Here is a 24,353-nt window from a genome sequence, read left to right as displayed (position 1 = left end):
AGTTCTGCGAGAAAGATGTTATAATGCTTCACGAATATCACACCAGCCTGAACATGAAGGGTAATTTGAACAGTGTAGTCAATGAGGGGGAATTGGAGGCCTAGTGGTGAAATTCAGGACTCAGGAAGTCTAGTTCTTTCTTTTTTTGCTTTTGGTGGAGATAAAGGGAAGCAAGTGGTAGAGAAAAAGGGGTCGGAATTTGGGGGTTCTAACTTCAAAGAGCCCTGTAGTGTATCATTAAAAAGCAGTTAAGTTTTCATTATGATTATTACAATACAAAATAAATGGTTATGGGAAATAAAATGCTGGTTCTTGGATGTTTCTTTCAGATTTAAATGTGATTAATATTTATTGGTTTAGCCGAAGATATTACAAAAGATAAAATACATAAAACGGGATAAAAACATAATAAAATCATTATTAAAATTGAATGTTTTCTTAAATAAGAGGTTTCTCCTCTGAAGAATTTAACTCGGGGCATCTTTTCAACTCCGGCACCTTTCAAGTGGGTGCCATTACCATTTTAAGAGAACAAGGAAGAATTCCATGGTGAGCTCTTGCACCTGTAAATCTAGAAAAAATAGCACTGATCCTGTACTAATGCCATTATAATCATCCTGTCTTTTTATAATTAAGTTATAGTTTTTCTTCCATTACCAATTGATTAAAAACACCAAGTCTTCTTTCAGATGAATACTTCGGAATGGAGAAGCATGTAGGCTGAAAGTTACAGGACCCTTGGGGCAATCATGGTGGAGCTTCAGTATCAGGATTCAGGTTCAGTTTTCCAGTCAATGGTGTATCATTCCTGGACTCAGTCAGCTCATCTCTTCTGACACTAATCTACAGGCCAAGGCATTAGTAGTATAAGGATACTACCTCCTGTCAATTGCTTATGCCCCACTGCCATAGAGTTTGATTGATGATGTCATATGACACTCCACCCCATAAGTCCCATCTAAGAAGGCCCACCTCCAAGGGACACTATGAAATAACCTGGGGACGGGCATCCACGTAACCCATCTGTGATGATGACACACTACTGCCTCCTTCAAGTAGGCAAGGACCACCCCCTCTTGCAAGGAGACATTAATCACATTTTGAGCCAGTCAGCTGTACCCTCCCTGCTAGTTCTCCTCAGACAAGAGGGGCAAGGGGCAATGTCCTTGAATCTTACCAACTGACCCTCATCCAACACAACAGGGCTAGACAGTTCTCTGGACACCCCTTGAGATTCAACCTCAAAATGCTTTGCAAAAAGTCACAGCATTGAAAGTCACAAGCACCCTCCCTGGCTCCCAGTGACAGGCCCTCCCCATTTTCACCTTGGAACTTTTCTTTTCTCACCCTGCCTCTCACCCTGGGAGATGCCCACTTCGCCACCTCTCTACCTGGTTACTGGCACCAGCTTGAGATCTCCCCCCCCCCACTTGACACCACATTAAGCCTTTTATTTTATTTTATTTTTAAAGCACAGACCAATACTTATCACCATGTCTTTTTGATACATACCGTAGCAATGCCTTGTCATCTCCACACACACCCCAACTCTCCTTTAGTGGTTTCCTAAATAATGAAACATTGAAAATAAACAGGGGGGGAAATGCCACATCTTGTTAGATGTGATTACAAACGTATTCTGTTGTTTAGTCGTTTAGTCGTGTCCAACTCTTCATGACCCCATGGACCAGAGCACGCCAGGCACTTCTGTCTTCCTCTGCCTCCCTCAGTTTGGTCTACTAACTCATGTTAGTAGCTTTGAGAACACTGTCCAACCATCTCGTCCTCTGTCATCCCTTTCTCCTTGTGGCTTCAATCTTTCCCAACATCAGTATAAGCAAATACTAAAGACACACCGATTCAAAGGAAATGAATAGAAAGAGGTATATTTAAATAATGATGGTCATGATGATGATGATGATGATGATGATATTAGGGTGTATAAAAGAGAGAACACAATAAAAGCAGGAAAGGGAGGAGAAAAGAAAGGAGTAAATATGAGGAAAAGTAAAGGAAGGAAGGAAGGAAGGAAGGAAGGAAGGAAGGAAGGAAGGGCAAAAGAGAAAGATTGGGAAGGGAGGAATGTGTGTGCGTGTTTAAAATGCAGATGAAAGCTGTTCAGAAGTGAGATCACTGAAAACTGGTTACAAGAAGAGCTTGTTCTCTTGTTGGCTCTTAAACACAAGGCCAAACTCCCAGAATATTAGTATGTCAACACTCTTGCTAACAATTCTTCCCTTCAGGTCCAGGGAACATCTTTGGGTACAAAGGACATCTGGGTGATTCCAGAAAGCAGGAGCTAAATCACCACTCTCGGCTGCCCAATGTCTCCAGCAAAGTATATCACACAGGATACTCAAAGAGACCTGATGCACTGGTTTGGATCAAGACTGTATCCAAATAAGCACAAAAAGTACACCTGTTGGTACAAAGGACATCTGATTGATTCCAGAAAGCAGGAGCTAAATCACCAAAATATATAGCACAGGATACTCAAAGAGATCTGATGCACCGGTTTGGATCAAAAAATACAGAATTACATATTTATTTAAGACAAATAAAACAACAGTGTAGTAAGCACCCTGTTACCAAATAGGAATAAAGGATGGTAGAAGAAGGTCAGTTAGGAATTTGGGAACATTTGGGAAAATATGTATACAGAAAAAAACAAGTCTATACTAGTATATTTTAACAGCTGTCAGGTGGCAGAGGAACCAACAACCACGGCAGGTTGCCAGGAACGGATAACACAAGAAAAATTCCTTCCCATCTGCTTTCTATTCAATGTTTACAGGGAGATGCTTGAGAATGCTGCCTCTTGGAAAAATGGGGTAGTCCTGAGTAAATCTCCACTCCCCTTCTTTCCCACTTCCTCATTCGTCAACAGCACCACCCCCTCTATGTTTGCCTCTTAGGGCCATTTGTCTTTGAACTCTTTGCTTGCAGGGTTCAGGGAGATGGTGGATCTGAAATGCTTTCTAGTGATAACGTGCCAGCCAGCTGCTCCGGCTCTGCCTCCTCCTACTCTCCCATTATTTCCCAACTTCTCCCCTCATCTTCCTATGAGCTGTGATCTCCCTCAAACCTCTGTTGTAATTCTGAAATGTCTTCTTCTCTGGAAGGGTCAGGTTGGGGAGGCGGTCTCCACCATTCCTCCTCTGCCCAGTCCCTGACATCACTCCCCTCTCCAGAGCCCTCCTCCACCCATCCCAGTAGTTTTGGTCAGTTGGGGTGTCATGTATGCAACGCCCTTTGCAAGTATGGTGAATGGACATGTTCTGCATACTCCCATGATCTTTCTTCCGGTCAACACCCCCCCCCATGCAATCAGGTATTGCAACTTCTTTCTTTGCATCCTGGAGTCTAGAATTTGTTCTACTTCGTACTCTACCTCTCCTTCTACCATGTGTAGGTGCCTGGTAAGGGTGTGCAGGCACGACGGGTGACAAGACTGTGTGCAAGATGGGGTGAGTCTTCATAGACACAGGCAATCGGAGCCAGAAAGTCAGAGAGTTTATCTGGTCCACAACTTCAAACGGGCCCACTCCTTGGGTTCAGTTTCCTACACCTGCCCTTCTGTGGCAAATCAGGTTTTGACTGCCACACCTGATCTTCCACATTAATCTCGGTGCCAGGTTGTCAGTGCGCATCGGACAATATCTTATAGGCCTCTTTAGCACAGTCCAAACGCTCTTTTAGCAAAGTCTGCATTGCGGACAGTTCTTCTACAATGTCTTTTGCTGCCAGAACCAACGGGGTATCAGTCGGGGTTGGGAAGCTTGCGAGGATTGTATCCATAACGGACAACACCACTTTATGACCCACAAAGAGGATGTGGTAACCATCAATGCATGTGTATCCCTTTATAGATCACATTTTCCACTGTGATCTGCAACAACAGATATTCAGAGGCTTACTAGTTCTCATACTGGAGGGAAAATAGCTATCATAACTATATTAAAAACAAAATACTGATAAATTACAAAACTGACAGTGTAAACTTGAAGGACCCCATGGATACAAGCAGGTTCCAGGTTCACCTGATTTCTGGGAAGAGCATGTGTGTGACATGCTAATTGTTTATTACTTTGTGCCTCGTTAGGATTAGTTTGTTTCCAGCTCAGCTTTACCATAAAGCCTGAGGGAGGAACACATTTATTAAAAGTACCTGCTTACTGAGAGTATAAATGTGGTTGAACTGGAAGAGGCACCTGGCTGACTCCCACAGAGTTCATTAAAAAGATGGCATCCAATATGACAAAAGAGATTTGTGTTACAATATAAAAATATAGGATGCACTCCCTATTTTCATAATTTCCTGCTCCTCACTGGACCAGTCCTTCCCAGTTGGAATCCTTGGTCACCCTTCCTTGGCCCATGAATTCCTCCAAGTCAACTTCTTCTTCCAGAGGTCACCTGTTGGTTCATTCCTCATTGGCTTCTAATCACTCAGGCATTATGAGGGTCTTCTTGAGTATATGCTTCTTACTTGAAGAGTTGGTTTTGACTACTGCTCAGGCTAAACAATACAGAGGTGTGGGAGCAGTGCAATGGTTGGGTAAGCCCCTTCCTTCTGGTCTGAAAGAATTAGCAAAAGGGGGTGCTTCTGGCAGGAGGTGTGAGGACTCTGACAGGATCCTGGAGTCAAACGGCCTTTCCCACAAAGCCTTTTAAGCACTAACTAGTCTTTGGGAAGCAGCCCTCCTGTCTCTTTCCCAATGCTGCTGCCACCCCAGGAGCTACTTCCGTGGCCCTTCTCTGCTGGCAGGGAGAAATCAGGACACCCTGGAATCAAGGCACAACCCAGGACAGCTTAAGGAATTCCGTAGCCATTCCGGCCAAATCAGGACTGCTGAGGCGTATGCATTTAAATCAGCTTTAAAATAAATTTGCCTCCAAGGTGAATGGACTCTTGAAGTATAAGGAGGATATGAGAACATTTACAAAGCAAAATGGATAGAGCTGGAGGCCCATAGGATTGGCGTAAAAGTCCACTGCCTTTTGAATATGACTTTTTGTATGTTGTGCTTTAAAAAGGCTACGGTACCTGGACATACAAACATTGTTAGGCCCAGCAAGTCTCTTTCACCACCTGTTCTAACTCTTTTATCATTTCACTTATTTGAGACATGTTTCATCTTGTATTGAGGTTAGATGATATAACCATGCATTCAAAAACTGTCAAATCTCTGCTTGCCTTCTGTTTTACATTAAAAACAAAACTTTGATGTTTTATATCAGGAAATACCATACTTCCCCATTCCAAACTATTGATTTGAAGGATACACATTTTAGAAGCAACTTTTTATTTGCCGCAATCATTTATATTTATCATAATAACCACATTGATAGACAATAATACAGCACTATTTTCTCTGTGTCCTGCAACCCATTTCCCTCAATGAACAGCAAAAAAAAGAGAGGAAGAGACAGGGATCCCAATGCCTGACTCTCACCACTAGGAATCACCCTCACATTGCTATGAATTATTGAATTCACAAAGAGGAGATTTATGCTGAACCATAATTACCCATCAATGTGAGGCTGGTGTTAGATATGTGAAGCATTATAATAGTTATTTCAACTGGAAAAGCGTTTGAGGCAGTGGAGATAAAGGGAAGTGCCAGAGAAACCAAAACTCCAAAGTATACTTTGAGGAAGTTGCAATACAAAACTATACTGACTTATCTGTGAGTAAGACCCATTGAAATCAGTGGCACTTACATCTAGATAGACAGGTATAGAATTGCACTGTAATCCCTTTGAAATAAATGGTTATTAGTTCAACCAAAAGTGCATAGGAGTGTGCTGAAATCCCTAGGAGTTTGCTCCAATCCTTCCAGCCAAATATATTTATTGGTGAGGGATGGGGTGGAAAATTGAGAAATATCTTTCGCTTTCAAGGAAGGAAGCAAACTTCCTTTGAAACTGGAGGTGGAACATAGATATTGTGGGTTATTTTGCCCTGCCTGAGTTTGTCTAATCCTCTTTTCAAGTAATCTAAGCTGGTGGCCATCACTGCCTCCTATGGAAGTGAGTTCCATGATTGAACTATGAACTGCATAAAATATTATACAGCATATAGCTTCTGAACTGCGCTAAGCATGCTTCATCCCTCCTTTCAACTATCTCAGCTAAAATATTTGTGATATTATGGGTTTAATCGTTAAATAGAATACTTTTCTTTTTTCTTTAACTTACTAAACACAAGCAAAATAATTAAGCAACATTAGGTTACCTTCTCCAGGACATCGGAAATTTTTGTTAGGTCTAATTGGAGATGAATCTATGTTTGCCACAATGGCCACAAGGATACTCCTGGCCCAGAAATGAAAATCACAGGAGATTCCAACATTGGAAGAATGTTGGAGTAAGATGGTGGAATATATTGAGTTAGCAAAGCTGACGGGGAAGATCCGGAATCAGCGCGACGAACTGTATCAAAAGGACTGGAGCAAATTTATATTATATATGAAAGAATATTGTAAATATCTGAAAACATTTGTAGCTGTGAGTTGAAATGTTTTGTAATGGCAATATAAGGAACTGATTTACATTTCATAAAGGGAAATATAAAAATAAGAGAGAAGGTAAAAAAAGTGGTTATAGAAATCCTAAGAATAAAGTATTACGTACTGAAGTCAGAAAAAGGGGCGGGAGGAGGTCGATGCTTGGCTAGAGCAATGTTTGAGCATATGGATTAATGTATGGATATTGTGATTACAAAACGCTGAAAATGTAATAAAAAATATTTTTAAAAAGAAAAGAAGTGAAGCATCATCTGCATCAGCAAAATTCTTCAACTTAATCATAGAATTGTAGAGCTGGAAGGGACCTCAAGATTGATCTAGTCCAACCACTGTAACTCCCCCCATGGGACTCGATCATGAATTTGAGAGTTTCATGCTCTACTGGCTGAGCTATAGAAAACCCACATCAGCGGTGAAAGCCACAGTTGGATTGACCTAAGAGTGGACTAGTCACATTTATGGAAGAGGCTATCAGTGGCAATTAATTTGATGGATATACCATTTCCATTTGCTCGGGGAGAACAGGGGGAGTGGGCGACTGCCCTCCTGTCATGATAGTCCTGTACCAATGGACATCTGATCATCCACTCCAAGAAGGATGCTGCTAGACTGCAGGGTTCTTCTTGTCTTCTGAAAATGGAGGGTGGGATTTGAAGCAGGGATAAACAACTACGTAGCTGGATTCAGTTCAAGACAATGTGGCTAAATCTAGTCATCACTAAACAAATCAGCTGGCTCAAAGTATCCTCTGCCTTTCACAACAATCTGACACAATTAGAACAAGGAGGGGCAAAGTTCAGTAAAATGATTTAATCAGCTCTCAGTAATAATCTTAGAGTCACTGTATTCTCTTAAGTGCCTACCAGTGTGTCCCTGGCACCTTGCAACAGCCCTGAGGTATGTCTAGCTTTGCCAGTTGAGCAGTCACCTGAGCAGTACCTTGAGGCTTTGATTGCACTTTGATTAGTAGCCTGGAAGAAGAGAAAAAGTATATTGTTCCTTCCAACTCAGTAAGCGAAGGCAAAAACAGAGGAATTGGATCAGAATTATTTTTTCTATTTCTAATGATGAGCATGGTCACATGGCCTCAATTGACTTTGCAGCCTTCTTGGAACAAGTTGCTCATTTGGACCTGTTTGTGGTCCTGCAGTAACATTACCTTACAGTGGTACCTCTGGTTAAGAACTTAATTCATTCTTATCCTTAGGCGCACTTTCACTAATGGGACCTCCTGCTGCGCGCGATTTCCATTTGCATCCTGGGGCAAAGTTTGCAACCAGGAGCAGCTACTTCCAGGTTAACCAGAATCATTCGTAGTCAGAAGTGTTCGTATCCAGAGGTATCACTCTGCTTTCTACCTCAGCCTTACTTGCCTGCCCCTGAAGTGATTGCTTTGCTGCCACTGAGTCACCCTCCTTTTTTCTGTGTGGATCAGTTTTACTGGTTGAAACCTCCATTGCAGCCACGTGCGCTGCAATATGAAGTCAACATTTTAACCACAGCTCATCCTATACTTCGCAGCCTTGCTGGGATGGATCTAGTATCCAGGCTTTTCTCTTCTTTAGAAGAGGAATCCTTAGATGGAGACTGCATTGAGGGGGTTTCTTGTAGGTGGCTTCCGGGCTTTGCCATTGCCTTTTTTTGTTCTCAGCTCCTTTATCGGGTGCCATCAGAATTTAAATTTTATATTACCGTATTTTTCGCTCCATAGGGCGCACCTGACCATAGGGCCCACCTAGTTTACAGAGGGGGAAATCAAGGAAAAAAATATGATCCCCCCCCCCCAGCTCTGCGATCAGCGGACAGGCTGCTGGCAGTCTGTGCGCTTCTCCCAGACCTTCTTCCTTCTTTTGCGGGAGGTGGGGGAATTCCCCCATCTCCTGCAAAAGTCCACAGGAGCCACGCACCCTTTAAGGAGCGCACGGCTCCTATCGGCTTTTCTACGAGGAGGGAGAAGGGACTGACGCAGCCAGTCAGTCCCTTGTCGCTCCTCGGGGAAAAGCCCCCAAGAGTGGCCCCGCAAAAGCCGTGTGCTCTTTAAAGGGGCTGCGCGGCTTATGCTGGCTTTTCTGGGAGGTTGGAGAATTCCCCCACCTCTCGCAAAACCGGCAGAAGCCGCACGCTCTTTAAAGGGTGCGTGGCTCCTGTGGGCTTTTCTACGAGGTGGGAGAAAGGACTGATGCAGCCAGTCAGTCCCTTCTCCCTCCTGGGGAAAAGTCCCCAAGAGCGCACGGAGCTTGTGTGCAGCTCTTGGGGGCTTTTCCCGCCTGCCTCCCCCCTGCATTCGCTCCATAGGATGCACACACATTTCCCCTTGCTTTTTAGGAGGGAAAAAGTGTGTCCTATAGAACGAAAAATACGGTAACTGTATAGAAGAAAAAATTTGAAAAGTGCCTGTTGACAACTAATGAGATTGTGGTGAAATAATTCAGACAATTTCAACAGTGAGCTTTGAATTTCATCATTTTCTCTATGTCTTTATGCCAAAGTGTTGCCTGCAGCACAAACACGTAGCCTATAAATCCCTCCAAGTAAGCCTCTACGGGCATCAGTTCTCTTTCTAGAATGATGAAGGCACTCCTGAGCACATGCCTCCTCTTGGCCCTGCTTTCTCCAGGTAAGTAGGAACCAGTAGGATGGGGAACTTTTACAGTAATAATATTTAGAGGACAGAGGAATCCGGAGAGCTGAATTTAAGAGAGCTATTGTGTTGTAGACATTAGAGGGTCAGACAAGGATCCAGGAGACCAGGGTTCAAATCCCCACTCAGCCACAAAGCTCACTGGGGGATCCTGGACCAGTCACTATACCTCAGGTTAACGTACCTCACAGGGTTCTTGTGAGGATAAAATGGGGAGTAGAGAACCATGTACACAGCCTTGAGCTGCTTGGAGGCAAGTGCAGAAAACAAATAAATCAAAAAAATTAGAAGCCAAGAGCAACTAAAATGGATAGAATTTTAAAATGATTTTTGAAATATCCTAGTAACTGAAGGTACTATGTTTAGTAGCCACTGGTAGCCTAATTCTGCATCATTTGCCTAAACCTTTTGTGAGGCCATTCAAGTTGATAGCTTTGTCAGTCTTACGAGAGAGGGATCAAAATGTTTGTATTTCCACTTTGTCCATGTCATGCAGAACAGTATGTGCTTCCAGGAAGTCCCCTCTTCCCCCCCCCTTAACTGTCCTAACCCCCTCCAAAAAAAAAAAAAAACATCGCCAACATTTTTCATAGGTGAGTTGCCCTAGCATAGCTAGTAGAACCCTTAAAGACCAACTCTCTTAACCTGGATCTAACCCTGTTCATTTAACTCTGCTTAAAACTGGTTGAAATGCAAAATCTGCTCCCCAACAGGTCTAGTAAGTGATGGGACAGAGTATTCCTGCAGAGGGTACCCAGTTTCCACAATGCTGTTTTTTCATGCCTAAATGATGGGATAAGCCTTCCTCCTGCTTATCTGGCCATTGCTCCTTTATCTAAGCTCATGTCTAAGATTGTAATTGAACAGTAGGGGGGGAGGCATTGAAATGATAGAGTGGATGGGAGGAAAAATGGGCCATTGGACAGGGAGGGTTTACCTCTTGGAAATAATTAAACCAGTGTTCTGGCCAATGGCTTTTACTCATTTCATTTTATTGAAAGACCTTGTTAACTTGAACCCCATTTCATTTAAAAGATTTAATTCTCTCTCACCTCCTTCTCTGTGTCAAATGAAGGAAATCACAAAACCAAATAATAATAATGTTAATGACAATAACAATCCATGAACTAATCTTTTGCTCCTGTCCTCAGCATTGCCTCTGAAGTGCAGAAAGGCATTTAACAGGACTGGACTGACATATGATCGCTATATAAGACAATATTGTAAATTTGGTCAAGATTTCTGTTCTGCCAGTGTTCTGCGTACAAATCTAGGTAAGATTTATCTGTTTTTTTGTCTTTTGTTTTTGGAATTACTAAATTAGTTGTAAGGAAGCTGTGGCACATAAGCTGTAGATGAATGAGAACTCCCATCTGCCTCATCTATCCTGGCCACCAGTCACAGATGATGGGAGATGTAGTCCAGCAGCATCTGGAGGATCGCAGCTTCCCAATCCTGCAGTAAGGAATCACTAACATTTGAAAATGGGGAATTTAAAATCACCTGATCACAAGCATCAGATTTCCATCTTGATGTACATATTCACCCATCCCTTCTTCCCTAGAGTGTGCGGTTGCCATTTTGTGGTTCGCCTCAAGTGCCAAAATACCTTGGGGCTATTCTGGGTGGGATGGTGGTGCTCACTTGACCATCTGTTCCTACATCATTGCTACATACTTGGAGGGAGAGGGGGAATGGGACAGTGAGGTTGGTGCAGTTGAAGTGCACTGCCAAGTCTTCTTCCTTGGCCATCACTTGTAGCTGAGTAAGTTTGTCTTCCATAAACACGGTTTTAACAATGAGTCCGTAAGTGACTGTGGAGGCCAATTCTGGATCCACATGTCCTTCCACAGTGGGGGCATTGGTTTCCAGACAGGAGTGGATTTGCCAAGCGTGCCTTCCTGCTAGCATGTTTCTCCCTTGCGTCCTGAGTTCAAGTGTCTTCAAAGCCTATGTCACCTTTGTTAAAGGCTGTTCTCCAACTGGAGTGCTTGCAGGCCAGGGTTTCCCAGTTGTCAGTGTTGATGCTACATTTTTTTTTTTATTTGTCTTGAGACAGTCTTTAAACCTCTGCCAAGTATCTTGGGTTGGGCAACAGGAGTTCAGGGAAGTATTTTCCCGCCCTGCAAATGGTTATGATCGACTAGCAGAGAGAATGCAGTGTATGGCACATGTATTGTCAGAAGTATAGAAGAAGCCATGATACTTCATGCTGCAGATTGGACCTGAAATGAAGTTCTACATTCATTCCAAATTTAATGCCTTTTACTGAGCGCCGCAACCCCAGAGTCGGTTACGACTGGACCTAATGGTCAGGGGTCCCTTTACCTTTACCTTTTATGATCGTAATAAAGCTTTGAAAGCTTTGGTTGTATTTTACAAACTACGGTTGCAATCAAAATTATTCACGCCCCATTGCAAATTGGGTTTATTATCAAATTTTACAGACTTCTAGCTGTTTGCATTGAGAAAATCAAACAAAAGCCATTGAAATAGCTCTGCAAAATTGCTGCTTCAAGTGGCTCCCCCAAATTCAGCTGAAAATGCAACTTATACTGCCAAGAACAAGAACATTATTTATTTCAGTAGAAAGACCTACAAAATCATTTTCAAAAACAAGATAAAAGAAAAATACAGGGAAGATTAAAAGGCGGTCACTTTGTTTTATCCAGAGTATGTCGGTTTCTATTTCTTATTACTTCTAAGAGGAACTTAGCCAAGGCCAGGGTAGTATCATCTGAGTTATATTGGCTTCTCTACTCTCACTATTATTCAACCCATCCTTGGCAAGCATCTTTTAAATGCCTGCAGAAAAATTTGTATTCCACCAGGCTCATACAAGCCATTCAGAATACATCTTTCCATTGGTTAATTGATATCTGTTTCTTTTCTTTTTACAAAGTTTTTATTGTATGCTTTATGTATTATGAGTGGAATCATTTTGATATTTTTCTTTCAATGATATATAGGTGTTTGTACGTATATATAAATTAATAAAGCCCATCACCTTAGATTGCAGAATTTAATAATATTTTGCATGTTGTTTGTTTGAAAAGGTTCTCATTCAGACATTACAGAAAATTGGAACCACTACAATGAATGTGTTTTAGGAGCAATAAACCTCCATATCTAAATATTTCTTTCAAATTCTTTTCATAGTTAAATTCCAAGAGCAACTTTTGAATAGATGCTCGCGATCCATAAGCTGTTCCTCAGGCCATTACAGCTTCACTGCAGGGGATGGTAAATTCTTTCAGATGAAGAAGCACTGCTGCAAGACTCCACTGTGTAACAATGCAACTCTCAGCCGTACGTTTCTGCATCAATTTAGAATCATTAACATGTTAGGGTTTTTCACTGAATTTGGCCATGGCCTGGATCCTTAGTCAATCAGCAGTACTTAGAGAATCTGTGCCTCATTCAAATGGGGTGAGACAGCCCCAGGTGGCTACAGGTTGGGTTGAGCAGCTCAGGACTATTAGGGGCTCTCAAGGGATGGAGAGTCAGGCAGGACGGGGAGGCAGTCATGAGGAGAAACTGTGAAAAAGAGGGACCTAGCTAGAGACACGGGTGGCGCTGTGGGTTAAACCACAGAGGCTAGGGCTTGCCGATCAGAAGTTCAACGGTTCGAATCCCTGCAATGGGTTGAGCTCCTGTTGCTCGGTCCCTGCTCCTGCCAACCTAGCAGTTCAAAAGCACAAAGTGCAAGTAGATAAATAGGTACTGCTCCGACGGGAAGGTAAACAGCATTTCTGTGTGCTGATCTGGTTCGCCACAAGTGGCTTAGTCGTGCTGCCAGATGACCCGGAGGCTGGTTGCAGACAAACGCCGGCTCCCTTGGCCAATAAATTGAGATGAGCACCGCAACCCCAGAGTCATCTGCAACTGGACCTAATAGTCAGGGGTCCCTTTACCTTTTACTTGGCAGCTACGTCTGCCAGAGAAGGGATGGATTGCCTTTCCAACCAGGCCTCTCCTTCTTCCTGCCCCTCAAAGGAGCACCATGCAGGATCAGATCATCCTACTGATAGGCGGGAGGATCTGATCCTGCACAGTGCCAGTGCCCCTTGTCCCAGCCATGTTTTTACTGTATGTTAAGATATGGTTACACATCGCCCCTATAGCCAAGTGATGTAAGATTCCATGGGAACCAGGCATGCTGTAAGCCAGGCTCTGTGTTTCCTGTGGGACCATAATGCACTCTGGTGTCTTTATGATATATGGTTATGCATAAATATATACAACCTGAGGCCTACAATGAAGACATCCACCAGAATATGTCCTGTCCCTCTCATAGGCACAGCAGCATCCTCGCCTTGGCAGTTTGTATTTTCCTGGGAATGGTCACATTCCTCATATTCTAATAAAACCTAATCCTGGTTTTATTACTACACAGGGAGCAGCCTCCATTCCTTTGTTGTGCTGCTGTGCTAATCTGCTATTTTAATGACCCACTTCCCCAAAACGGTTACCTCAGAAGTAGATTACTTCTGACATGAGTCATGTTGATTTTCTAGGGTTTAGAAGTGTCTAAAGAAGTGTCAGTTATGTCAGCTTAGGAACTTTGCCTACATTAAGTAACCCAGTGCATAAGTAAAATAATAAAAATAAAAATCGGGAATAAGAATACAATCTTCAAGATGCCTTTATAACATTTCCTATGCATAATTAGCCGTGAATGATATTTCATGCAATATAATTGGATACCTAGGTGCATGAACAGCTCATAAACAGGTTATGGTCCCTTTAAGATAACATTCAATTTGATGGTCCAGATTAGATGGTGACAACCCACCTATCTTATCCAGGTGTCCTCCTAAATGACCCTTGAACTGTTTCTGGTCAGTCTTTTAATTGACAAAATAAGTACTGACTAAGCTGGCAGTTATTCTTAATTATTATTATTTATTGAATTTATATACTGCCCTGTACCTGCAGGTCTCAGGGAATTCACAGAAAGTGACGGTTAGTTCATTGCGGAAGTGCAAAAGACAGCCAGAAACTCTGTACAAAGATAAGGGACTAAGAGTATACCTTTTCATACAGGCTACACCATAATCAATGGCAGGAAAACCTTCTGAGAGATTGAGAAGGGAAGAAAGTTCACACTCCCCCACCCCCCTTTATGTAAAGGTCATTCATCTCAGAGAACAATGGTGACTTTGTCCCATGCTCAGTCCTGAACCCAGATTGTGTCTAGATTATATTTTATCCAAGAGTACTTGCAACTGCCCCACCAAAACTAAAAGGCCCTAGGGTGGATTCCATTAATACAACTCAGAGATACAAAAACAGAAGAAGACATTAACATGCTCACTATACTTTTGATTTTGGCAGTTCCTGATCGCAACATGCTGGCTGAAAATGGTTTGCATTGCCCATCCTGCTTTTCTAAAGGAACCATAATGTGTAAAAGTGAGAAGACCATCAACTGTCTTGAGAATGAGACCCAGTGCATTCAATCCAAAGTAGCTCTTCTTATCGGTAACATTGCTACTCAGACAAGGAAAAAAGGCCTAGTAATTCTTGGTCATGCAGACTCTCTCCTTGTCTCCTCTCCCTTCCTCCTTTTCCCTTGCATGTTGCACGAACAATGAGAGGGATCATATCTCTCACTGACCCGACTCTGCACCCTTCCGTATTGTTTTGCCTGCCTGGTCTGTGTCCTTTAACTCTCATAATGCCACTTGCTTGTCCGGAAGGAGGATTCAGAGTGAGATGTGTATATAAAATACCCTTCTGAACAAAAGTAAAAAAAGTGCATTGATTGCTTCACCCCAGTTGAATCCGGATCTCTCCACCACTGGGATGCAGTCCAGGACAAAATGTGTCCATCTTACTCAAAACAAATATTTATTATGTAAAAGGAATGTATTACATTTCCTTAAATTCTGTGACAATGAGCAGTATCTGGTTAACTCAGACCATTAGTGTAAAGATTTACAGTTGTGCAAGAGAATTTCCTCTCTCTTTTGCATGTATGTGCTCTGAATCCTCCCAAAATCTGCTCCACAGAATTGGGAAAAACCTCAGAATTCATTTAGGGGATACACAAAAGGAGGAAGAGAGAGAGGATATGTTCCTTTCTACAACCATACATTATTTTGTTGATGTCATGATTTAGCTACATCCATAAAGAGTCTTTAACCCAAAGTGTTTGTAACCCGAGGTACCACTGTAAATCACTTTTTGATGTGTCTAGATCCAGTTTTAGATGGAGACCTCTCTATCAGGAAATTTTTCAGGAATAATGCTACATTGGGAGGGAATTTGAAATGAATGGGGGAGGGGCATATGGCTGATTTGCCTCAGGAGAACAGAGGCAATTTCCAGGCCATTTGTGATGCTTCTGCCCTACATTCTTTCTTCTCTTATTTCTGCTGCCCTTTACAGCCTTGGCTTTGCTAGTTTCTCTTTTAAGGGTTGAGTAAGATATCTGAGGTGAGTACCTGATTGGCCCTTGGGATTCACCTTTTTCACCTGCTTTATGTTTGACGTGTTTAACATGAAAATAGATATGGTAAAATAAAAGGAGGATTCTCTGGATACTTAGATCACAGTGGGGCAATGAGGGAGCCTCAGCTGGCACCCAACCGTCCTGAGAGACAATGAAGTGCATCTCCAGCTTTTTTTGCTGCTGGATCACCCTGTTGACTTATGGCAGGTTCAGACACTCAAGGTTCAGACACCAAGGTGGGAGTATTGTTTTCAGATCTTGCTGTGTGGCCGTAGCATGTGACTTTTAACATGCCCAGGAGATGGGGGGGGGGGGGTAAAATTCCTCCCATTTTATTGCTACTCACCTGCCCACAAGAATTTGATTTGGTTAATCTTATCAATTAGGCCTGTTTTCAAATTCTCTGATTTCATTATATCTTATAAGTATAAGCTGTTTATTAAAAATCTTTGTGTCTTGAGAGTCCTTTGGGTATGATAGCAATTTTAAATTATATCTGATCTAACTTTTTTACCTGAACTTCTAATGTTGAAAATTTTGTATATTCATGTTCTGACGAAATTATGATATTTCTCAGATTTCTTAAATATACTCTTTTAAAAACTAACTTATTAAAATTATCATTCACCATCACAGGCACCATCTCCTAGTCCCTGAGTAAAGGACTAAAGAGTAAAGGCCTGGTAGATGAAGGGAACGCAGTGGATGTAGCCTACCTTGATTTCAGCAAGGCATTTGACAAGGTGCCTCATGATATTCTTGTAAAGAAGCTGGTAAAATGTGGTCTTGACTATGCTACCACTCAGTGGATTTGTAACTGGCTGACTGACCGAACCCAAAGGGTGCTTATCAATGGTTCCTCTTCATCCTGGAGAAGAGTGACTAGTGGGGTGCCACAGGGTTCTGTCTTGGGCCCGGTCTTATTCAACATCTTTATCAACGACTTGGATGATGGACTCAAGGGCATCCTGATCAAATTTGCAGATGACACCAAATTGGGAGGGGTGGCTAACACCCCAGAGCACAGGATCACACTTCAAAACGACCTTGACAGATTAGAGAACTAGGCCAAAACAAACAAGATGAATTTTAACAGGGAGAAATGTAAAGTATTGCACTTGGGCAAAAAAAATGAGAGGCACAAATACAAGATGGGTGACACCTGGCTTGAGAGCAGTAGATGTGAAAAGGATCTAGGAGTCTTGGTTGACCACAAACTTGACATGAGCCAACAGTGTGACGCGGCAGCTAAAAAAGCCAATGCAATTCTGGGCTGCATCAATAGGAGTATAGCATCTAGATCAAGGGAAGTAATAGTGCCACTGTATTCTGCTCTGGTCAGACCTCACCTGGAGTACTGTGTCCAGTTCTGGGCACCACAGTTCAAGAAGGACATTGACAAACTGGAACGTGGCCAGAGGAGGGCAACCAAATTGGTCAAAGGCCTGGAAACGATGCCTTATGAGGAACGGCTAAGAGAGCTGGGCATGTTTAGCCTGGAGAAGAGGAGGTTAAGGGGTGATATGATAGCCATGTTCAAATATATAAAAGGATGTCACATAGAGGAGGGAGAAAGGTTGTTTTCTGCTGCTCCAGAGAAGCGGACACGGAGCAATGGATCCAAACTACAAGAAAGAAGATTCCACCTAAACATTAGGAAGAACTTCCTGACAGTAAGAGCTGTTCGACAGTGGAATTTGCTGCCAAGGAGTGTGGTGGAGTCTCCTTCTTTGGAGGTCTTTAAGCAGAGGCTTGACAACCATATGTCAGGAGTGCTCTGATGGTGTTTCCTGCTTGGCAGGGGGTTGGACTCGATGGCCCTTGTGGTCTCTTCCAACTCTATGATTCTATGATTCTATGATTCTATGACTAATGCCAACTTTTCTCTCCCCCCCCCCCCAGGTGTATTGCAAGCCCACATTTTCACTTTCCAAGGTTGTGGAACAACAGACTTTTGTGCCATCGGGAAAAAGCCAATCAAAATAATCGGAGATGGGAACTTTGTCCTTTCTGCTACCCAAGAAAGTTGTTACAATGCTTCACGAATCTCACACAAGCCTGAACATGAAGAGTGAATGGGACAGTGTAGACCTCCTCCTTGTGTATTCCAAAATCTATGGCAATGAGGGGGAATTGGAGGCCTAGTGTTGAAAATCAGGACTCAGGATCTCTGTTTCTTTCTTTTTTGCTTTTGGTTGAAGTAAAGGGAAGCAAGGGGCAGAGAAAAAGAGGTCAGAATACGGGAATTGTGGATTCTAACTTCAAAGAATCCTATTGTGTATCATTAAAAAACAGTTAAGTTTTCATTATGATGATTACAATGCAAAATAAATGGTTATGGAGAATCAAATGCTGGTTCTCAGATCTGTTTCTTTCAGATACAAATGCAATTATCATTTATTGTTTAGCCACACCAATTACGAAAGATGCAATACATAAAACAGAATAAAAACAAAATTAACACATTGCACAACTAAAATTATTATTAGAATCAGATGATTCTTTAGATAAGAGGTTTCTCCTTTGAAAGATTTAAATTAGGGCATATTTTAAGGCAGAGTTCATTGGAGCTCAGCTCAGGCATCTCTCAGATTAGTGCCATTGCCATTCTAAGAGAACAAGGAACAAGTTTGTGGTGAACTCTGGCACCGGCAAATCTAGAAAAATAGCGCTGATCCCTACAAACCTTTCTCCTTATAATCGTAACTGTAAAGGCAAAACAGATCAATTTTTCAGAGGGCTAAGGGGATTTGTACCCTTTGAATTTCATCTGCTGTAACAGCTGAGTCAGGTTCCCAGTTGATGCAAGCAATTTCATCCTCAAAATGCTTTGCAAACAAGTCACAGCATTGACAAGTCACAAGCACATTCCCTGGCTCCCAATAACAGGCCCTCCCCATTTTCACCTTGGACCTTTCCTTTTTCTCACCCAGCCTCTCACCCTGGGAGATGCCCACTTCTCCACCTCTCCACCTGGTTACTGGCACCAGGTTCAGCTTTCCCACCACCACCATTTGCAGCACATTAAGCATTTTATTTTATTTTATTTTTTAAGCCCAGACCAATGTTTCATATCATCATGTGATTGAGATATTTTAGCATTACCTCATCTTTGTGACCCCCTTTTTTTTAGTGCAAGGGGGTTTTCTAATTAATGAAACATTGAAAATGAATGGAGAGGGGAAATGCCACATTTTCTTAGATGTGATTACACACATATAACTTTACTTCATCCTTTAGAAATTTTGTTAGTATAACTTTACTTCATCCTTTAGAAATTGTTAGTATAAGCAAATACAAAAGACACACACATAGAAAGGAAATGAGTAGAAGGACGTATATTTAAAATGAAATTAATAGCAATGTTGATGCTGCTAGGATGTATAAAAGCTAGAACATCATAAAAGTAGGAAAGGAGGTTAAATAAAGAGGGAAGTATGAGAAACAGTAAAAAGAGAAAGACTGAAGGAAGGGAGGGAGGAGAAAGAAAGGAGAAAAAAGAGAGGAGTGTGTGTATGTGTGTGTTTAAAATGGACATAATAGCTGTTCAGAAGTCAGATCACTGAAAATAGGTTACAAGAGGAGATGTTATCTACAACCGTTTCAGTCATGTAACTCCACTATGTCCAACCTGTAGATCGTGATTGACTGTTTGATCATGAAAAGAATTCTGCTGGACCGCTGTTGCTGAGGCCTCACCCTCCCTATCATGCTCCCTCTGCCAGAAACAAACCAAGCAGCCTCATCCCAATCTCCTCTCAAGGGAGGGGATGTTCTGATGCTGCACGCGCCCACCCTGTGCCACACCTGTCCCATCAGGGAAGCAGCCGGTGAGCTACTCTCACAAGATGGGGTTTTTTAAACCTGCCCCTGCCCCTTACCAGAGGAAACCTCACTTGTTGGATGCAGCCCCTGCAAAGGACATGCCTGCCCCACCCTGAGGGAGGACAAGCCCCCACCCCAGCAAGGTTCGGTGTGCATGGGCTGCAGCAAAAGCAAGTTTCTCTTTGGATGCCATGCTTGTGTTGCTTGCATCATCATCATCATTGATCAATTAATTAAAATTTTTACTTGTTATCTTGCCCAGGGCAGCTTAAAGTGACTAACAAACAACACCCCACAGAGAGGGAGGGGGTATTGCTTTGTGAGAAGGGGTCAATCTGGTTTTCATTATGTGCTTTGTGTTTTTCTCTTGTAAAGTGCCCTGACATCAACAGCTGAAGGGCAGTATTCAAATGTTTTAAAATAAAAATAAACCAAAGTGTGGGTAGGGGGTGGGAATTACATTATAAACACCCCACCCACTCCCAGAATATTAGGATGTCAACGCTCTTGCTAACAATTCTTCCCTTCAGGTCCAGGAGACACCTGTGGGTACAAAGGATGTCTGGGCGATTCCAGAAAGCAGGAATTAAATGACCACTCTCTGTTGCCCAATGTCTCCAGCAAAATATATCACCCAGGATGCCAAAAGAGATCTGTGGTACTGGTTTGGATCAAGACTGTATCCAAATATCCACCAGAAGTACAGAATACATATTTCAGAAAAATACAATAACAGTATTTTTAAAAAGACTGATAAGCTACAAAACTGACAGTGTAAACTTGAATGGCCCCATGGATGCGAGCAGGTCCCAGGTTCACCTGATGTCTTAGAAGAGCATGTGTGTGACCTGCTAATTGTTGATTACTTTGTGCCTCATTAGGATGAGTTTGTTTCCAGCTCAGTTTTACCATAAAGCCTGAGGGAGGAACACATTTATTAAAATGAGGGCCTCCCTGAGGATATATAAGGATTTTCACAGTTGGTTTCGACTAGTGCCCAGGCTGAACAAGACAGAGGTCTGGGAGCAGTGCAATGGTTGGGCAAGCCCCTGGTTTCTGGTCTGAAAGGTGCTTCCAGCAGGAGGCGTGAGGACTCTGACAGGGTCCTAGAGTCCAACTGTCTTCTTCCCAAAGCCTTTTAAGGACTAACTAGGCTTTGGGAAAGGAGCCCTCACATCTCCTTCCCAATGCCGCTGCCACCCCAGGAGGTGCTTCTGTGATCCTTCTCTGCTGGCAGGGAGAAATCAGGACACCCTGGAATCAAGGTACAACCCATGGCAGCTTATTAATGAATATTCTAGCCATTCTTACCAAATCGGGACTGTTGAGGGGTATACATTCAAATCAGCTTTAAAATAACTTTGTCTCCAAGGTGAATGGACTCTTGAACTGTAAGGAGAATATGAGAACATTTATAAAGCAAAATGGTCAGAGCTGGAGGCCCATAGGATTGGTGTAAAAGCCCAATGCCTTTTGAATATGACTTTTTGTATGTTGTTTTTTAACAAGTCTAAGGTACCTGAAGAAAGAAAGGTCATTAGGCCCAACCAGTCTCTTTCACCACCTGTTCTAACTCTTTTATTATTTCACTTATTTGAGAGATGTGTCGTCTTGTATTGAGGTTAGATGATGTAACCTTGTATTCAAAAACCGTCAAATCTCTACTTGCCTGCAGTTTTACATTAAAAACAAAGCTTTGATGCTTTATATCAGGAAATACCATACTTCTCCATTCCAAACTATTGATTTGGAGGATATACATCATAGAAGCAAATTTTTATTTTCTGCAATCATTAATATTTATCACAATAGGAATAATGATACACAATACAGCACTCTTTTCTCTGTGTGCTGCATCCCATTTCCCTCCACCAACAGCAAAAAAGAAAGAGACAGAAATCTTGATTCCAAGCATTGCCATCAGGCATCCAACCCACTCACACAACTGCTGTGAATTCACAAGGGGAAGGTTTATGATGAACCAAAATTACCCATCAGTGTGAGGCTGGTGTGAGATATGTGAAGCATTATAATAGTTATTTCAATTGGAAAAGAGTTTGAGGCAGGGGAGATAAAGGGAAGTGCCAGACAAACCAAAACTCCAAAGTATATTTTGAAGAAGTTGCAATACAAAACTATACAGACTTATCTGGGAGTAAGACCCATTGAAATCAGTGGCACTTACATCTAGGTAGACAGATATAAAATTGCATTGTAATCCCTTTGAAATAAATGGTTACTACTTCCATAAACAGTGCATAGGAGTGTGCTGAAATCCCTACGAGTTTGCTCCAGTCCTTCCAGCCAAATATATTTATTGGTGAGGGATGGGGTGGAAAATTGAGAAACATCTTTTGCTATCAAGGAAAGAAGCAAACTTCCTTTGAAACTGAAGGTGGAACATAGATATTGTGGGTTATTTTGCCCCGCTGCGCTCTTTGGGTGAATGGACCTTGTTTTAGAGGGGGAGAACAAGAATTTTTTTTTTTTGTTTTCCTGTTCTCCCCCTCCAATGGTTTTGTGCGTCCTATAGAGCGATTACGGTATTACACAGCACATAGCTTCTGAACTGTCTCAGCTAAATATTTGTGATATTATTGGGTTAATCATTAAATAGAATACTTTTCTTTCTTCTTTAACTTACTAAACACAAGCAAAATAATTAAGAAACATTAGGTTACCTTCTCCAGGACATCAGAAATTCTGCTGAAGCGAAGCATAATATGCATCAGCAAAATTCTAGCGTAATTGCCACTGATAGCCTCTTCCATAAATGTGACTAGTCCACTGTTAGGTCTATCCAACTGTGGCTTTTACTGCTGATGTGGGTTTTCTATAGCTCAGCCAGTAGAGCATGAAACTCTCAATCTCATGGTCGAGTCCCATGGGGGGAATTGCAGTGGTTGGACTAGATCACTCTTGAGGTTAATTCGTTCCAGAGGTCCATACTTAACCTGAAACTGTTCTTAACCTGAAGCACCACTTTAGATAATGGGGCCTCCTGCTCCTGCCGCGCCGCGGAAGCCCGATTTCTGTTCTCATCCTGAAACAAAGTTCTTAACCTGAAGCACTATTTCTGGGTTAGCGGAGTCTGTAACCTGAAGCGTATGTAACCTGAAGTGTATGTAACCTGAGGTACCACTGTATATCCATAAAACTACTGTAATTAGTTTGATGGATATACTATTTCCAGTTGCTGCGGGAGAACAGGGGGAGTGGGCTACTGCCCTCCTGTTATGATAGTCCTGTACCCATGGACATCTGATCAGCCACTCCAAGAAGGATGCTGCTACAGTGCAGGGTTCTTCTCGTCTTCTGAAAATGGAGGGTGGGATTTGCAGCAAGTATAAACAACTAGCTAGATTCACTTCAAGACAATGTGGCTAAGGACAGTCATCACTAAACAGATCAGCTGACCTAAAGTATCCTCTGCCTTTCACAACAATCTGACACAATTAGAACAAGGAGGGGCAAAGTTCAGTAAAATGATTTAATCAGCTCTCAGGAATGATCTTGGAGATATTGTACTCTATTCAGTGTCTACCAGTGCGTCCCTGGCACCTTTCAACCTTCCTGAGCTATTTCCAGCTTTGCCAGCTGAGCAGTCACCTGAGCAGTACCTTGAGGCTTTCACTGCACTTTGATTAGTGGACTGGAAAAGGAGAAAAAGTATATTACTCCTTCCAAATCAAGTAAAGGCAAAAACAGAGGCGTTGGCTCAGAATTATTTTTTCTACTTTTAATGATGAGCATAGTCAGATGGCCTCAATTGCCTCTGCAGCCTTCTTGGAACAAGTTGCTCATTTGGAGTTGTTTGTTGTCCTGTGGTAACATTACCTTACTTTCTACGTCAGCCTTACTTGCCTGCACCTCAACGGATTGCTTCACTGCTACTGAGTCACCCTCCTTTTTTCTGTGTGGATGCACTAACAGCTTTTGGGGGTAATTTGCAGCTGAACCAACAATGTGTCTTCCTCAAGTGGCCTTTGCACATGGCCTGTTGCCTTCCACTTGACTGGTTGAGAGAATGGCCAAGTTTGTGTAGCTTCTGAATGGAGGAAGCTCCATGGCCATTGTTGGCTCCAGTAGAGACCTTCCCCCTAGTTGTTTGTGTGGCTGATTCATACTTGGCACTCTCTCAGTCATTGGATGAGGGGAGAATCTTCAGGTCTAATCTCATCCTTTTGAGCCTCTAGGAAGGATAATCATCTGTAAAACAGGAGGATCAGTTTTACTGGTTGAAGCCTCCATTAAATCCATGTGCGCTGCAATATGAAGTCAACATTTTACCCACAGCTCATTCCATACTTCCCAGCCTTGCTGGCTTTTTTCTCCTTTAGAAGAAGAATCCTTTGATAGAGACTGTATTGAGGTGATTTCTTGTAGGTGGCTTCTGGGCTTAGCCTTTACCTTTTTGCTCTCAGTTCCTTTATTGGGTGCTGTCAGTATTTTAATTGTGAATTAACTGTATAAAGGAAGAAATCTGGAAAGTGCCTATTGACAACTAATGAGACTGTGGAGAAATAATTCAGATAATTTCAACAGTGAGCTTTGAATTTCATCATTTTCTCTCTGTCTTTATGCCAAAGGAGAAGAAAATAAACTCCTCTTCCCAGAACTCACTGAACATTTGTCCCCAAGTGTTGCCTGCAGCACAAACACGTAGCCTATAGATCCCTCCAAGTAAGCCTCTATGTGCATCAGTTCTCTTTCTAGAATGATGAAGGCACTTCTGAGCACATGCCTCCTCTTGCCCCTGCTTTCTTCAGGTAAGTGGGAACCAGTAGGATGGGCAACTTTTAATTATATTTAGAAGACAGAGGAATCTGGAGAGCTGAATTTAAGAGAGCTAGTGTGTTGTAGTCATTAGACAGTCAGATAAGGATCCAGGAGACCAGGG

General features: G+C 42.3%; 1 protein-coding gene and 2 long non-coding RNA genes across 3 annotated transcripts in view; 1 reads left to right on the top strand and 2 right to left on the bottom strand.

Moving 5' to 3' along the window:
• LOC308483127 (uncharacterized protein) overlaps positions 1-18,095 on the top strand; it is a gene marked incomplete at its 5' end in the record, with an annotated part of 73,731 nt that extends 55,636 nt beyond the window's left edge. The window contains one exon of the mRNA XM_081016713.1: positions 17,531-18,095. Coding sequence (XP_080872839.1) covers positions 17,531-17,703 — 173 coding nt within the window. The 3' untranslated portion in view covers positions 17,704-18,095. The remainder of the gene's footprint in view (positions 1-17,530) is intronic.
• Positions 1-24,353, bottom strand: part of LOC308484548 — a 410,132-nt gene that overhangs the window by 144,531 nt on the left and 241,248 nt on the right. The gene's annotated exons all lie outside the window — the stretch shown is intronic.
• The window catches only part of LOC308484537, a 174,094-nt gene that overhangs the window by 115,025 nt on the left and 34,716 nt on the right, over positions 1-24,353 (bottom strand). The window lies entirely within an intron of this gene.

The sequence above is a fragment of the Podarcis pityusensis genome, assembly GCF_964106645.2.
Source record: "Podarcis pityusensis genome assembly, chromosome: 8".
NCBI classification, from domain to species: Eukaryota; Metazoa; Chordata; class Lepidosauria; order Squamata; family Lacertidae; genus Podarcis; species Podarcis pityusensis.
The sequence above is the reverse complement of the archived record's forward strand: the minus strand, read 5'-3'. Positions and strand labels throughout refer to the sequence as shown.